General features: G+C 52.8%; 5 protein-coding genes across 5 annotated transcripts; 1 reads left to right on the forward strand and 4 right to left on the reverse strand.

Moving 5' to 3' along the window:
- Window positions 1-103: 103 nt before the first annotated feature.
- Window positions 104-1,099, reverse strand: GT037_006596 (vosa cocsn; the record flags this gene model as incomplete). The annotated part of the gene is made up of 1 exon (XM_038931643.1): window positions 104-1,099. One exon carries the CDS (start codon window positions 1,097-1,099, stop codon window positions 104-106), a length of 996 nt encoding a protein of 331 aa, XP_038786140.1.
- A 4,996-nt stretch (window positions 1,100-6,095) lies between these two features.
- On the reverse strand, window positions 6,096-7,887 carry GT037_006597 (cytochrome p450; the record flags this gene model as incomplete). The annotated part of the gene is made up of 4 exons (XM_038931644.1): window positions 6,096-6,235; window positions 6,334-6,374; window positions 6,426-7,493; window positions 7,541-7,887. The coding sequence occupies 4 exons, from the start codon at window positions 7,885-7,887 to the stop codon at window positions 6,096-6,098; spliced, it is 1,596 nt and encodes a 531-aa protein (XP_038786141.1).
- A 971-nt stretch (window positions 7,888-8,858) lies between these two features.
- Window positions 8,859-10,970, reverse strand: GT037_006598 (xylosidase : arab-like proteininofuranosidase; the record flags this gene model as incomplete). Its single annotated transcript, XM_038931645.1, has 8 exons — window positions 8,859-9,573; window positions 9,621-9,852; window positions 9,901-10,075; window positions 10,127-10,214; window positions 10,274-10,416; window positions 10,462-10,628; window positions 10,681-10,810; window positions 10,866-10,970. The coding sequence occupies 8 exons, from the start codon at window positions 10,968-10,970 to the stop codon at window positions 8,859-8,861; spliced, it is 1,755 nt and encodes a 584-aa protein (XP_038786142.1).
- A 784-nt stretch (window positions 10,971-11,754) lies between these two features.
- On the reverse strand, window positions 11,755-15,225 carry GT037_006599 (histone acetyltransferase myst2; the record flags this gene model as incomplete). The annotated part of the gene is made up of 5 exons (XM_038931646.1): window positions 11,755-13,212; window positions 13,259-14,385; window positions 14,434-14,481; window positions 14,540-14,625; window positions 14,675-15,225. 5 exons carry the CDS (start codon window positions 15,223-15,225, stop codon window positions 11,755-11,757), a joined length of 3,270 nt encoding a protein of 1,089 aa, XP_038786143.1.
- Window positions 15,226-15,816: 591 nt separating this feature from the next.
- On the forward strand, window positions 15,817-16,273 carry GT037_006600 (uncharacterized protein; the record flags this gene model as incomplete). Its single annotated transcript, XM_038931647.1, has 4 exons — window positions 15,817-15,864; window positions 15,914-16,006; window positions 16,053-16,205; window positions 16,253-16,273. The coding sequence occupies 4 exons, from the start codon at window positions 15,817-15,819 to the stop codon at window positions 16,271-16,273; spliced, it is 315 nt and encodes a 104-aa protein (XP_038786144.1).
- Between the last annotated feature and the right edge of the window lie 125 nt (window positions 16,274-16,398).

Below are 16,398 nucleotides of genomic sequence, written 5' to 3' on the forward strand. Positions count from 1 at the left end.
GGCTACAATCGAGCGGAGAACGCCGGCGCGTGATAGTGGGAATATCGAAGTTGTTGCTGGGTATCTCATATGTGTGCGTGTGATGCTGGGCCTTGACGTCCTCCTAGTTAGTGTCTTCGTGCGGCTCGAATGGAGGCGCCAACGAGTAGTCTTGCGTTGGTTGTTGCGTATATGGGAGGGGATTGTATGGGTTGTACGGAGCGTATGTTGGGTAGTTGAAAGGCGTCATGAGCATGCTGTTGTTGATGCGTGGTGCAGAGCTTGAAATGACAGGGCTGTCGACGTAGTCTTCCTTCCTTCTTTTCGGAGCCTGGTAATCGTAGCTGGGGGCGATAGGCGCTTGCTGGGTCGACTCTGTCTCTGCCTGATAACCTCTCTTGTTGCTCATCATCCCCCTCGCTTCCTTGCGCAACCTGAGTCTAACACCCTGATCGGAGAACGCCCGCGACAGGTACGTCGACTCGTCGAGACCTTTGAAGTCCTTGGGCAGTACGACCTTGAACTTGTCGCTGGAAATCGAGTAGAGAGATTGAAACTCGCCTTGTAAGGGCAGAAACTCATACATGGTGAAGTGCAGTCTGTAGCTGCCCTGAATCTTGACAGAGATATCGCCAAAGACAAAGAATCCGCCGTCCTTGTTGTCAATATCCTTGAGTCTATGTAGGGAGGAGACCAGAGTGCCTGCCAACGAGTCGTTTGGGGTGAATTCGACGGGTTCATCTCTATCTGGTTTGTATAAAGATACACTGACGAAGATGTAGGGGTTCTGTAAGAAGGTATTCGAAGGATCGGCCCCGTTAGTAAGCTTCAGCTCTACGATCGGTGGTGGATCCACGGGCTTCCGAAACTTCTCCTTGCCCTTGACAGTGACGAGCGCCTCGATAGGCTGTTGGCGGACTTGCAAGTAGCAGGTTGACGGACGTAGATGTTCGGGGCCAGGATTAGCGGCTGGTTGCTGAACATGTATAGTCTGCTGGTAGTTCAAAGGGCGTAGAGGTTCGGGGGCAGGAGCGGCGGCCGGTAGTGGAACAGGCATGCTCGACTGGTAGTAGGGCTGATAGTTGTACGGCGGCATCGAGTGCGGGAACATGGAAGACATCGTGTTCATAGTCCGGCGCTCCATAGTAGAGCTGGACGATCGTGGTAGTGGTTCCCAGAGAATCTTAGATACTCCCAAGAATGTGGAAGTGGAATGAAGTAGGATGGTCGAGAATTCGTAAAAACATTTGGGAACTTATTCCATCCCGCTAGCGGAGTGTGTGATTAATGCGTAAGATCAGGCCTATCGAACCAAGGGTAGAGTGACTGCGGAGGCACTGTACCGCCCAAAGTCCAAAGGCCCTGCTTGCCGTATTAGTGGTGATGATGCGCGCGATGCAGCTTATCGGACAAAGGATAGAATCTCTGTGGAGACACTGTACCGTCCAAACTCCTGCGTGTCCAGTAATAGTGGTGGTAATGAGCGATGAAAGTGCGTGTGGACCACCGTAACCATGGGTGCTGGGCCCTTTTTCGGAGAAACTGTGGCGGAGCGCGACTGCCTGCTCTCAACGATCCAGTTAAGCACCGGTGATAGTAATGCGTTTTTCTATGCTGCCGTTTTTGGAGATGAAGGCACCTCTGGACGGCTTCGGTATGCGAATGGCTTGCGCGGGAGTGGATCTGGCCGTCGTCTCAACGGGACCGAGCTAAAGGCCCGCCTGCGGAGATATGGTCTGCTCCACACTGGACCGTAGTTTTCAAACGGGAAGTGGCGCACGTATAATCAACAACAACAAAGAGTGTTGCACCTGCGTCGCCCAGAACTTGCAGTGTCGAGTTTGTAAAAGGCTGTACTTGTCGCGGTTTTGCCCAAAGGCATAGCACCTGCCGGAGTTCGAGTGGGAGCTGTTCGATTGAGCTCGAGGTTACTCAGGTTTGGTATCGATCCGTGGTAGAGAATATTCGAATATGACAACAAAGAGGGCCGTCTCTAACGGCTTCGATGATATTAGTGTCGTGCTGGTCGACCAGTCAAGCAGCGATGACGTGTCGGCAGGGCAATATTAGAGAAGTCTGTCAAAAGCGTGAGATGAGAAGTGAATTCCAGAGAGAAGGAGAGTGCCTCGAGAGCGATGTCCCGTGGCTCAAGAAGGAAGACGCACGAGAGCAATGCGCAAGATAGAAGAATTGGCCAGGGTACCTCGAAGTACTCGTCTCAATCGGGGCTCCTCTACAGTCGTCGTACGGCTCCGTGGCGGCTTCGACTATGATTCGTCGCTCTCTGTCTAGTCTCAAGAGCAACTGGTGCCGAGCGCGGCCGATCAATGCTGTAGGGTCTCTCCGAGCTAGCGTACTAAGAGATGAACGAGCGGCGGCGTGAATCATGCGAACAAGCTCTAGTGCGGCCAATGGAAGGTCGTCTGGGCTTGTTTCTTCTTCTGTAGGCACGGTTCCTCTGGGAGCTAAGGTTTTCGCTTGTTGACACAGTCCTGGTTGATTTTGCTCTTGCGCCTGGTCAAGTCCGAAGCTGTCTGCGATGTGGTTGATGCGTTTGCTAATGACGTCGAGTGTACAATCGAAAACGACAGGACGGTAAATACTCAGCGTAATACCGGGTTCGCGATGGAGGTGGGAGCTTGTGCAGCCGAACGGTGCATGTGTAAGCGTGCGAGTGCGGCACGGCGGGACGAGGTACAAGAAGGCAAGCTGGTCGCAGATACTGTGCCGTAGTGCGGCGACTGTTGTATATGCTCACAGCACTCTCAAATGAAGCCGAAGAGTGCCCAAGGATTGATTTGGAGCTAGAAGGCACTGCCAGAGCGAGGGTATCCCATGCAGCCGGATGGCAGACCTAGCTGCACAGACTGTGCGGCAGCAGAGCAAGGATAGCAAGACGGCTTGGAATCAACGGCAATCCCAGGTTTAGGGTTGGGAGGGCACTATGCAAGAGCATCGAACGGGGGACCCGGTTGCATGCGACGGAAGAGCCCCATGCCTGTAGGCACTCACAGAGATGCTCGGAATTTAGCCATTGCAACTACTCTACTTGAGAAGTCGCATATAATGCCCCATCGACGCCCAATATCTCAGCATCACGCCGTTCGCCGGCCTGGTTGCTACGGTTCCTCTGATCCGTAGCTCAGAGGCACAGAGCTCTCGAGTTAGTTGAACGGACCCCAACATAACCGTCGGGACCACTCGCAGGCGAGTGCAGTGGTACTGAACACGTCCACACACATGGCGGCTGTCACGCTCTTCCCGACGGCGCACCATGGCGGATCGGGAACGTGCCTCAGGACTCGAGGGCTAAACTGACAGGACCATCGAGCTAGGATACCCACTCCGCAGTCGGTATCACTGCAGTGGACGGCACGCACGCTGCAATGTAGTGCCCGGTGTGGTTCCTGTCGTCAATCGGCCCTGGAACGGACGTGGAACCGCGCATCAAGTGTCTCCATTGGGTGTTGCATAACAAAAGGAGGAATGACGCATGGTGCATACACATCGTCGGGCTGAGGCGGGTGATGTCGTTTGGAGGCTATGAAGATGCATGTGGGGAGGATGATCGCCGTCAAATCGTGCGGTGGCTGGAAAGATTTCTGCAGGGATGTAGCTCGATTCCAAGCGAAGACCGCCGAATGCTCCGTTCTCCTGATGAAAGAAATTCTACGATGTTACACCGTCATCCACACCCCCGTACAACACCCCTTTAGCCACAAACACCCAGCGAGTGGGCAGTCCGCGGGCCTCTTGCGAAACCCTCAGCTCGGCAATCCACCTCTGACAGCAGGGCTATAGCCAACCATGTCCTTAGCGCGCCTTTCCCGGGTCACCATCGCCAGGTAACCGTCGCAGTCGTCAAGGCACGATGATCTGACTGCTAGGAGCTTGCTTGTTGCGCCTCTACGACTGATCGTCTCATTGTCCCGGCGCGTTTCCCTCGTGGCCTATGTCTTGTCCTACTCTCCGTGCGCCGACATGCCGCTGTTCCTGCAGGATACGAGTGCTTCCCGCTATTGGCCCTCTGGATATGTTGCAAATATTGTCCCAACATCGATCTTGTATGCGCTTAATTTACTTTTTCGCTTACTCTGGCGGAGGCTCGGTCTTTCCAGACTTGTCCAGACATCATTGAGTGCCGTCACGGGCTGCGATGAGGTTCACCGTCGCCGAACATCGCGATACTAGCCAGTGCTGCACTCTGGAATATCGCCCACATGTTGAGTCGGACCGCACGCGCAAAGAGGAGGACTGCCCTCGTGCTTTGTTACACGCACCTCAGCCTGCAACTGAGCGGCACATTCAGCCGTGTGCAAGACCGGAAACCTCTGCAGCGCCTACATTCACGGCTGCGGGCCCCTCATGTTGATGTGGGGTGTGTGCGATGACTGCTATCACAAAGACCTCGTGGGCATCCTCCCTGCGTTGTTGGATCCGAGATCTCGCCTGCACAGACAGTGGGCTCATCTTGGAACAAATCGCTACTAGGCTCCTGATTCCGCTGAGCCGTACGCAGCGGACGCAATAAGTCTTAGGCGCCCTAGCCACGTTCACAACTGCCGCACAAAGGTGATCGATGAGGACATGAACGCGTCTGGTTCGCAGAGCTACACACTAACAGCCATAGTATACTCTCGTGACAAAGATCTGGCAGCTTGCTGCAACTACATCCCTCGTGCGTTTGACTAACTAGCTAGCATCAGCAGGCTTGATCTGTACAGATCATGCACTTGCTGGTGATTTGAGATGAGTTTGCATCGTGGCGGTCAGTCGATAAGCACTTGAACATTCCTTTTCTGTCTTTGAAAGTTGGCGAGCCAGTGTTGGCACGATGTCCGTTGTAAACTAACTACGGCACCTTTTGTGGCTACGGCGGATGCAGGAAGGTATGTCAGGTTATTTGATCACCAGCAGTACTCGCAGCGGAAGATCTCTGCTAGTAGCTCGAAAAGACTTGAAAGTATTCCTGATCCGCTGTGGCAACAAAGAACCTCCTTGCCTGCATCGGTCAGCGCTAACTACCGTCCTGCGACACCGAGAGGCATCACAGACTCGAGCCAGTCGCCTTTTGTCTAATATCTATCGCATCAGCCCTGAATGACACGGCACTTTACCAAAGGTTGTACTAGAGCTGCACTCGCCTGCCCTGGCAACGCAACCTTTGAACAGCCGGCTGGACTACCCCTCGTATGCGGCCAGATCTAGATCCACAGTAATTCTAACTCCGTGTTTGTTGCTGTGCGCGTTGGTCACAGTTCTCCACAATCACCCCGCCATGCACATCGATTACTTCGCACAAACAATTCAGGCTCACGGTACATCAGCAATTCCAGCGCCTGTCAGGTCAATCTGATCACTATTGTATCATGCACACGTTGCCCCGAGAGTCTGTTCCAACCAGGAATCGGCGATCAGCGCACAACGAGCTGTTCAGCTCAGCGTGCGATGTGTGGGCCTCATGCGAGCCAAGGGGGTATGATGTAGGTAGACAGATGTTACTGGCTGCGCAAAAGGACATGATCCCTGGACAGAGGGTTGCTGCATGACCGGTGTCGAGCGAGCAAAGCTTCCGGAGCGTCATTGGCTTTGGAACCTGTGGCAGAACTACAGTGACTTTGCCTCGAGCTAGCAAGGTAGCTGGTTCAATGCAGCTGATGCAGAGGCTGATGCAGACATGTTGACTGAAGAAGCAGATCAACAAGCAGACTTCCATCTCGTCCTGATGAAACAAGAAGCATACCGGAGCACTGACAGACGCCTCTTCAAGTGCTTGTGTCTTCACAGCACGATGAACATGAGTTCACCGCCTCCTCAGAATTTTCACGCAGCGTTCTCCACGTAGCGCATACATCTATGGTTGTTGATTGGCTTGATAGTGTGTAGCTCCCACAGCTCTACCATGGTTCGCATCTCCAGCGGCGTGAACCGGCCACACTCAAAATTCGCCGTACGGTTACCGGCAGTGTACATGCTTTTCCCCATTGCGACTTCCGCTAAGATATGGCCGCACGTGCGGCGGGGCAGTTGCTTCCTTCCTTCTTCGGCCTTGGAGATCAGGGTCCAAACATGTCTAACAAGTGAGGTAACAGCCTCCAGCCACACAAGCTTCATTGCTACACCATCTTCTCGAGTCTTACCAGGAGCCTGTCGCTCTTGGGCGGTGCAGTATACGCATCTATCTGCTCGATGCCTGCGTCATCAACGATCGTGGTGCTGTAGCTTGAATACAGCACAGCAATGATGTACTTCATCTCTGCAATTCAGTCAGCATCTACGACCATTTTCTTGGAAGTGGGGCTAGCATAAGGGCTGTCCACATAGAAAAAGAAAGTATAAAGGATCAGCACTTACGATATATCGCCAAGTGACTTCCAACGCACATGCGTCCGCCACTGCGCAGAGTAAGTGTCAGAGTTCAACGTGCTTCGACGAGCAGTACTGACCTTCCAAAGGCCCAAAACCATCGGCTCTCCATATCCTTCCGTTTCTCCTCGTCTAGCTTGTCCAAGTCCAGCCACCGCTCTGGCCTCCACTCGTTTGCGCGCTCGAACACTTCCTCATTGAGGTGCAGTAGGCCTGCGCTTGCGCTCACTCTTACTCCACCTGGAATATGGTACGACGCCTCTTCAGGGCCGAGTTGACAGCCTTGCTGTGGCGTGAACCGTGGCTGTGGGCCGGGGATGGCTGAGTGAAGACGGAGCGTCTCCCAGATGACTGCATGTAAGAAGGGTAGGTTGTCTACCGTCTTCGCATCCGGCAGCTTTGGTGCGGACGAAGGTACAGGCTGCGGTGATAGACCGAGCAGTTCAGCCCGGAGACGGGCCTGAACCTCCAAGTGTCGCGAGAGCTCATGAACAACATAGACCAGTGTTATCCCAGACGTGTCGAACCCTGCCGCAAGATGGTCCAACACCTCGCTCGCAATCTGAGTCTGCAGTGTGTCGTCCCCGACCCCCTTCGTCGCTTTTGCCATACTGTTTTGAAGCTGTTGGTACACCACAGGCCGGTCCTCAATCCGTGCGTCGCCTCTGGTCGAGACAGCACCAGCATCATCGCACATACTCGCCGTCCACTTCTCGATCTCACCGTTTGCCTCATCGACCCACTTTGGCGTCAGTCGGTAGCCTAGCCATTTCTCCACGAAGCTAGTAAATCGCGGGAACTCCTGTGGCCAGAAGTTGTAGGATCGTCGTGAATTGTACAATTCCAGAAACCATGCGAGCTGCTTTCGGTCATCGATTAGGTTCGAGCCTGCCTTGAGCCCGAAAATGAAACACGTCACAATGTCCATCGTCGTTGCGCTGAGCAATGCGTAGATGTTCAGAACGCCCTTGTCACACTCGGCAAATGTCGACTCTAGATAGGGCAAGAAGCGTCTGTAGAGGACTTCAGACGTTTGACCTAACAGCGCTTCGCTTGCAGCGACGTTCGATTTGCTGTAAATGTTGCTCAGCATTCGCTTTCTCTGCGAATGCGGCTTGTTGCGTCCAGTGGAGAACATGTTGTCGACTCTGCGATGAGTCAATAAACGCACGGTCGATCTCGTGACAGTGCTCACCCTCCATAATTCGAAAAGAAACCATACCAATTATACCCATCCTTGGCACTGCTTTTCTCGAAACTTCCCGCATAGACATCTCTGATCCCGCCTTTGACGCAGTTCACGCTGATCTCGTTGGGACCCAAACACACAATCGGGCCCAAGCGGTCGTGAGCTGCTTTCAATGTCGCATTCTCCATACCCCGCCAGCGAACTGAATGCATCCACATTGAGGTAAAACGCGCCAGTGGGTGTGCAGCGGGAACCTTGCGCAATGGATTGCGGACATAGCTGATAAGCACTTGAACGATGAGGAGAACTGGGACAAGGATACCCAAGGCGAAGAACGACAAACCGAGCATCATGGTGTAACGTGTCACACTCTTCGAAAAAAAAAAATTGTGAAGGCGTCTTCGAGATGCAGGAACGCAAAAGAAAGGCCACACGTCAACGACGCCTTGCGAACGACAACTTGCGCGCTAGACGGTGTCCCGCTCATCGGAACATCCCACCATGACATCCCCGCAACACATCCCCTTATCGGGCTTATGTCATGCCCGATCTAACTGCAGATGTACTAGCGACTCAGCCCTATCCGTCGCCATCCAGCCACCAGCATTTTCAGCCTTTACGAAGTCTCAAAATCTGCGTTGAAGTAACTTATCAATATCCATCAACAGTACCAATGACGAAAAGCATCACCAACTACGATCGTCATGTACCTACATGCTTGGCGTGCGGTTTCGGCACCCCGACGGCGATGTCATGTTGTACAGGTCACTCAAGATATGCAATGCAACGCGCTGCGATGCGATGCGATGCAGGTAGGAGTCAAAGCGGCAATTCGCATTGAGGATGAAGTTAAATCTTGATGAACGGCGGTTTTCGGCTTCGTTTTTGACAACGGCAAACGGAGAAACGCAATATGCTTACACAGACCGTATGAGATCGACGTAGAGTGCATCGAAGATCAGACTGGGCGTGCAGTGTTCGGATGAGAAGACGGAGACTGGTGTGATATCATCGACTCGCAATGGCGAGAGCAGCGTGGAAGAAACCCATATTTATGGGCACTCAGGGGTTCGGTGATGGCCGGTGGGTGATGAGTTGTACACTGAGGCACAACGTACCCGGTAAATACTTTCTGTACTACAGAATGTTGTGCGAGACTCGAGCCGGGATGTAAGAGATTAAGGCCCAGGGGTTAATGTCGATGACAGGAGCCAGACAACCCATACCAATAAGAAAGACAACAGCTCAGTGGAGTTGATTGGCAATGTATACTCGCTTTTGGAACAAGTGGCTACTGTCGCTTCTATTCGATCAACCGTGTCTTTCAGTAGATTCCGGTTCCATTCCAATTCTCCCTAACCTGCCCCCAGCCTTGATAATTCCAATTCGTAACATACGCCTCCGACGTCCCATTTCCCCCATTACTCGTCGCATATGCCCCCACCAGCGCACCCGTGAAGCCCCAGGAGATGATATCACCGCCTACGTATGCAAAGTCCTGGATAGGTACGCTGCCGTCAGCGGGTCCGGCACCAAAAGCATAGTGTGTGACGTTCACCGCTCTCAGACTCAGCGTGAGCGGTTTGTTAAGCCAGGAGGCGTACACAGGGACGACTGTGTCGTCAGGAACGGGAATGTAGGATATAGCATGGAAGTGGAAGTGTGGTGCTAGTTTACTGCTGTCGTTGGCTAGAGGGAGCATTGTGACGCCCATTCGTGCGTGGTGGTTCTGCGTCAAGAAAAGTGTTATTCCCGCTTCTTCGTCATGGGCACTAGGGGTGTAATCTAGGTCGAAAGCGAAATTGAACAGTGTGTCGACTTGACGCCGGGATATGAATGTTTGACCGCCGGGACCGGGTGAGTTTCCATCAATGCCTGTAAGATTCAGACTCGAGGGCTTGAGACGCAAGCTGTTGATATGGCTGGGTGGGGAAATGGCGTAGTTTTCTGCGATAGGTGGGCGCCAGTAGACGAAGTGGGGTGGAATCGAGGTGTTTGGTCGGAACTTGATGTTGTTGTCGCCTTCATCTACAAAGGGGCTGTTTTTTGTTAGCAAGTAGTTCTTTCGGGAGGTCTTCTGGCTTACCCGTCACCTGGTAGGTTTTGGATGATGCCAGGGAGTGACCATCCTCGCATCTCGCCCCGGACTGGATGTTGCAGTTCAGGCCATGAGCCGGCTTCCCATGTAACGTTGTACAGGACGGTTTCTCGGCCCATAGGGAAGGTTACCCATTCCGGGCCAGAGCGGACAGCTAACGCTACGCCCCACCATTGACCTGTTGCATCCTGAAAGAGGTCGGCATGGCCTACAGCTTGGACTATTATCTGTCAGATGATGACATATATGCGATATCAGGAAACATTACAGTATTCAGTGGTGTTTGTGTTGGTCAAGATTGGATTTGCGGTATTCGGTTCATACGGTCCATAAAGATCTTTTGATCGTGCTATCGTTTCCATGTGAAGCAGGCCGGTCCCACCTTCTGCTATCATCAGATAGTACCAGCCGTCTTTCTTGAAGATATGTGGTCCTTCCGGTGCCTAGACGAGACGATGAGCGGTAGCCTATGTAATCAGATGAGGTATACTCACAATACCACCAGTACCGTTCCACAGGTTGGTCCAATCACCGAGTAGCTCACCCGTTGTGAGATCGACACGATTGATGTGAATACCGTGGCTACGTTTATCAGCATACCCGGGTAATTGGCTCATGCTCAGAGGCTCAACAATGCTTACGCTACTTTCCATGCATGACTTCCAACAACATACGAGTTGCCCTCGTCATCCCAGTGCGGGCTGATATCGTAACCCTCAAAGTCAAGGTGTACAGCATCAGTCCACTTGCTCTCATCCCACAAGTCTGTCGTCGAGAAGATGATCTGAAACATTAGCATCTCTTCCAACGAGCCGTGACGTAAACGTACGTTATCCCACCTCGAAGAGTCGTTGTCAGCCCTCTTGTCATGCACCATCGTAGTCAAGAGATAGAATGTGTCATTGTGGAAGCGCAATGCAGGCGCCCAGATGCCACTCGTCGACCCAATAGATTCTGCAAGGACAGGCAGTTGACTCTCCCGGTTCAAAGCATGCCCTGTTGTGGTTCAAGTTTCAAATCACTTTTGGAGAAGGGAAATGCAACATACCTACAAGTCTCCAGTTCGTCAAATCCTTGCTAGCATGGATCGGAATACCAGGGAATACATTGAAGCTACTCGAAGCACAGTAGAATGTCTCGTCAAGCTGATGGAATATGCAGCTCGGATCAGGATGGAACTGAATAATATCAATCAACCTTCTTTGTGGAAGTGTATCTGAATGCTTAGCCTACACCAGGTAAGATGGGATTGAACCACCTGGAATTGAAAGCTTGTGCAGATCCTACTCGAGCCAAGGCCGTTGCAATCACCACAACGGAAAATGTGACCAATAGCATGACAACCAATTAGGAATAAAGAATCCGTATCAAATATTGAGATCCGGCGTGTACGACTTTGCAAATAGAGCATTGCACCCACTATTAGTTATACCCTACTCTATTATCGGGTTGCAATTCCACTAACGTCACTGGATCTGCACATCCCCCGCGTTGTTCCTTGCGCGCTAGTGAGGATCGCATAGCCTGCATGCTGTTTACCCGGGTAAACGCAAGCCAAATGGAGTAATAGCAGATTCCGCGACCCTTGTCGCCGCCAAGCCAGCCTGCAATCGACGTATATGAAGTTAAAACACAGCGCATCGAATGCGGATGTGTGGAGATGTCGCGTGTGGGGCACCGGGTAAAGTGATGATCTATTGAGGTGGAAGAGTGGAAGAGGAGGAGCGGAGGTGAGGGTTACGAATTTCGGACGAAAGAGGACCGAGGGGACGTCATTTTGGGCTATCCTTGGGCCATCACAACAATGAACACCAGCGACGATTGAGAAACGACAATACATGTACGTGGTGTGAAGGCCTGGCGTAGGATCATGGTAAAATGGGGCATAGAAGATAGTCCCTTTGGATTATGTATTGAATTGATGTTGATATACGCCCCTCGCTATCCGGTCCCAAGGTATCTCCGTTATGCATGCCAAAATTAAGTAAAAGAACATAATGATACATGAACTGAAAACGCAGGATTTTGTGCTGAACAGAAAGATATCAGACCCTTGCCGTAATTGGGCCAATCGACACCGACAAACAATAATAATGCGGACAGCTTGAACATTCAGCACCGATTACGCATCTTGCATGATAATGTCGTCGTCTTCCTCGCCTTCAGCATCAACGTCCATATCGCCCTCTTCTTCGTCGTAATCGCCATCCGCATCAATGTCTTCATCGTGTTCTTCTTCAATGGGCAAAGCTTTTCCCTTGCCTTTGAAATCGATGCTTCCTCTGGAACTGGCGGAGCTGCGTGTGCTTCTCCGCCCGTTGACGGCAACGGCTTTGACGGCACCTCCGTCTTCGACGTCCTCGCCATTCGTGACGCTTTCACCAAGTCGGCTTCGCGTTCTACGCAGGGAAATGGTGCCTGGTGTGAGGGCGCCGTTTGCGGACGGTGACATGAGATTTTTGGCACCTCTACTAGGCGACAGTTGGATCTTTGATACTGGTGCGGTGTGAATGGACAGTGAAGTGTTTCGTACGCGGTTTGGAGTGCTTGTTCTTCGCCGTGATCCAAATGGCCGTCCTGGTCGACGTCTTTGCGAGGGTTGCCCTGGTATGGGAGGAAAGATCTCGTATCGTGACGGTGGGATTGCCGGCTCATCCATATGGGAACCAGCAAGAGCAACAGTAGAGCCGTTTGCGAGTGGGGTACCAGGAGCCGGTGAACCACCGTTGACGGAGTCTTCGGTGGTAATGGTGGGTATGGCTGCCTCGACGTCATCACCAGTGCCGTTTGTCTTCGCCATCTCCATTTGCACACCCTCCTCAGGCGCAGGCTTTTCCTCCTCTTCTACTTCATCGCGCTGCTGCACAGTTTGCAAGGCAGGTCCATCCTCGTACTGACCCAAACGACCCATAACGTACGGTGTCCATATCAGACAGTCGGGGTTGATCTTTGGGTTGCCTGCAGCGTTGCACTTCTCAATGTACGACTTGAAGTAGTTCAAATCGAGGCGCAGCGCGTACTTCTTCGTGACAGGATCACGTACAAGAGCTCGTAAGCCTTCCAGAGCAGATACAATATCGTCCGGTGTCATCCCCGTGCGGTCTGAGATGGCTGATATACTGATTGCAGCTTTCTGTTGGAGTAGTTCCTCACATAGAACGAGCCGCCAGTATTTTCGATAACTCACCAAACCCATGTCACTGAGTGGTTTTTCTGGGCTTCCAGTCTTTCTCTCGACACGGGTGAGGAGGTAGGAAAACTCAATTAGATACTGCCCATATCCTTTGCGCATGTGAATCGGAAGTACCAGAATACATGAGACGTTGTTGAGCGAGCTGGGCCGCTTTTCTTTCGAGAAATAGCCGACAAAGTGACAGCCGAAATTGTCGTTCTCAGTCATGACGTAGAATAGGAAGGGCTCGACGTCGTAGTAGAGCGTCTTCGAACCGAGGAACAACTTGGCAAGTAGACAAAGATTCTGGCAGTACACGGGATTCTTCCGGCCATCGACCTCGAAGAATGAGTATTTCCCGTCGCGGTAGATCTCGTCGCCTGGAGGGTGCTTCGCTGGGCATTTGAGCTATGACTGTCAGTATACAACCAGGAGAAAAAACCAGGATACTTACCTTATGTCGCCATGCGACGTAGTCCGAGTTCATGTATTTCAGACAGAACTCGCATATGTAAAGCACCCTATTCTTGCTGTACTCCTCTGGATATGGTGCAGCGTGCCAAGTGTCGATTTCCCATCCGCCAAAGTTGACGCATTTGATCTTGCTCGCGGTGGCTGCTTGCTTGTGTGATCGCGCTGGCTCGGGAGGATAGAGTGCGGCCTGCTTCGCTTTCCACTCTTCCTCGGCCTTGATGCGGGCGTCGTCAAAGCGCTTCCTATCAGCAGGCGAAGGGTACGTCTTGGAAGTATCAGCATCAGCTTCGGAAAGCACGCCGCCGTAGGGTTTGCTCTTGGTTTCGTCGAGCTCTTTGTCCATGAAGCCTGGAAACTGTGTGGCGTGCTGGACATGTATCGTTGGGTAGTGTAGGACCTCTGGTGACTCTCGCGCAGCCTGTGCAGCCCGGCGATTCCTTTCGCGACGTTCTCTATCCCGCTCACGTCGTCTCTCTTGCCGCTCTTGTTCAATCGTGAGAGTCTGAATCTTCTTCTTAGGCTTAGACGTGACAATCTGTTGGACTTTCTCGTTGTTGAGATGGAAAGCGATGATCAAGCTCTGGCCCTGAGCCTCTTCGATCCAGGCAAGTGGGCGTTTGTCGTTTCTCTTAGGTTGCCCGCGACGCGCCCTTGCTGGACGTAGCCGACCAGCTTCTGACCCATTCTGCTCTGCTTCGCCTCCACTTTCGTGACCATCCGTCATGACGCTACGAGCACTTCGTATGCTCCTCGATGGTGGTCTGGGTGAGACTGCAGGAACTGATGGTTCGACATCTGAGTTGGTCGCCTCAGAAGGTCTCCGCTTTTTCCGTGTTTGCCTTGAAGGCACCGGTGCCTCCTCCTCTTGTGAAGTCTTGCGTTTGCGCAGTGAACGTAATCCATCTGCTGATTCATCGGGAAGAATTAGCTCTTTGAATATTGAATGTCCTTCGGGGTCAACCCCACGATGTGAAGGCAGCAACTCTTTGGTCAACTTGTTCAGAGATGAACGCCTCCGGCGTGTAGAAGTAGAGGGCCGTTCAGCCTCTTCTTCTTCCTCAGTTCCGAAATTTTGAGTGCAATCAGGGCAACGCCAACGCTTTGCATCTACTCATCGTTAGCAAGGCGCGGTTCCGGGCTGACAAGATAACATACCGTCATCGGATCTTAGCGTGCCAGCCTTACGGGCGCATTGCCGATGTGCTGCAGGAACAACATGTCAGCCACCGAACAAGTAAATTCAAGCATTCTTACTACTGACACACACCATGGTCTCCACACAAAGTGCATGAGAGGGACTCTTCGAAATCCGGGCTTGGATCGTTGTCCTCGTCTAGTCCGCAGTATCTGCTTGGTCAGTTTCGGTTTTACTTTCCAATATTTAGGATACACTTACACGCAGATATTGGGGTTGGCCGACTTGATGACCTCGTCCTCTTCACCATCTTCACTCGCCTGCCATTGGTTCTCCTCCTCAGAATCGGCGTTGCTCGACTCGTCGCTGTTGCTGGACTTGGCGTCGGATGAATCTCTTGCAACATCGTCGCCCTCGTAATCCTCCTCCTCGTCGGATGATTGGGTACGCCGTTGGGCGATCTTGACAGCGCCAACTGGCTCGGCTTCATCCTCGTCGTCGTCTATCTCTTCGCCCTCAGCGTCCACATCTTCACCCTCGGCATCGTCCTCTTCACCCTCGGCATCATCGTCTTCACCCTCGGCATCATCGTCTTCACCTTCAGCGTCATCGTCTTCACCCTCAGCATCATCCTCTTCGCCCTCGGCGTCCATGTCCGTTCCTTCAGCATCGGTCGTATGACCCTCGGCATCGGGCATGTTCTCGGTAGCCGGAGCTTGTTCATACTCTACATCATCCATCTCATACTCGCCATCGGCATCAATGTCTTCAAGTTCGGCGTTGCTCGCAGGCTGGCCCAGGAGCTCTGCCATGGCGAAGTTGACGGCAGAGGCCACCTTGGAGGCAAGATAAGCCACTGTCGCAGTCCCAGTATAGTTTGAGTCCTAAAACATCGGTCGCGCGAGCGATAGCAGCCGCGGAGGCTCTCTCATGCGGTGGTTGGTAAGCGCGTCGTGCCTGTGTCCTAACGCGTTGTTGTGACCCGTGAATCCGTCCACCGCGTGTTTCCACCAAGTAATATCGTGGAATGACTTGTACAGGCAGTGAATGATCAGAGGAAGGTGTCTCGGGCTCGTAGTCGCGTTGGCCGTGGCTGTGGGGAAGGTGGAGGTGCGCGACCTCAGCGGAGGCAATTGTTCCGGGGAAATGGGGACTGAAAGTATCAGGTTTCGCGGTTCGTATGAAAGTGTGGCTCAGTGCGACACCGAGAATAATTGTCGCTCGTCAGGAAACGCCGTGGGCCTGTAACGGCATCCTTTGAAATGACACCCTTTGCGTAGGTCGGGGTCGCTGCCAAGGATGCACGCACGGCCGCACCTCACTTCACGCCGACGCACCTCCAACCAGCCGTCACTGATAACCCACCCCGCAACACCACCGCGACTAAGTACACTACCGCAATCATGGGTGTCCCATTCGAGGCTCTGCTGCCCTACGCCATTATGACGGGCGTAAGTAATTGGCGTGCCTGGGGGCTAGAGAGTGCTAATGAGGGCCTAGTTCTTCGCATTCAGCGCCGTGTCTGTCGGAAAGCTCAAGGAGATGCAGAACGGAGGAAAGAAGACAAGGAGGGGTATCGATGCATGGGACAGGGTGAGTTTCCGGAAGCCTAGGCGCATTGGGAAGATGCTAACTTCAGTACAGCAAAGTACGATCATTTCACGATGACCTCATGCGATTTACTTACGAGACCCCAGTGATGGAGCGCGACCGCCGACTGACCGGATTCATGCGCGGACAGACAGACAAGCCGGTTGCTCCGGAAGGCTTCGAGCTCAACAACCCATGGAGGGTGGGTACGGAGATGCTGGATAGACGACAGGTGCTAACCACGGGCAGTGCGAGCAACGATTCATCTAAGCGATGCGAGCTTTTCCCGCGTCGAAAGCGGAACTGGCATACCTACACAGTATATTACATACCCAATAGTGACTACATCGTGCTGCGAAAGGATCACAGCGTATACGGCAGTTGTAGGGACATGC

Source organism: Alternaria burnsii (genome assembly GCF_013036055.1).
Source record: "Alternaria burnsii strain CBS107.38 chromosome Unknown 752, whole genome shotgun sequence".
In the NCBI taxonomy this organism is placed as follows: Eukaryota; Fungi; Ascomycota; class Dothideomycetes; order Pleosporales; family Pleosporaceae; genus Alternaria; species Alternaria burnsii.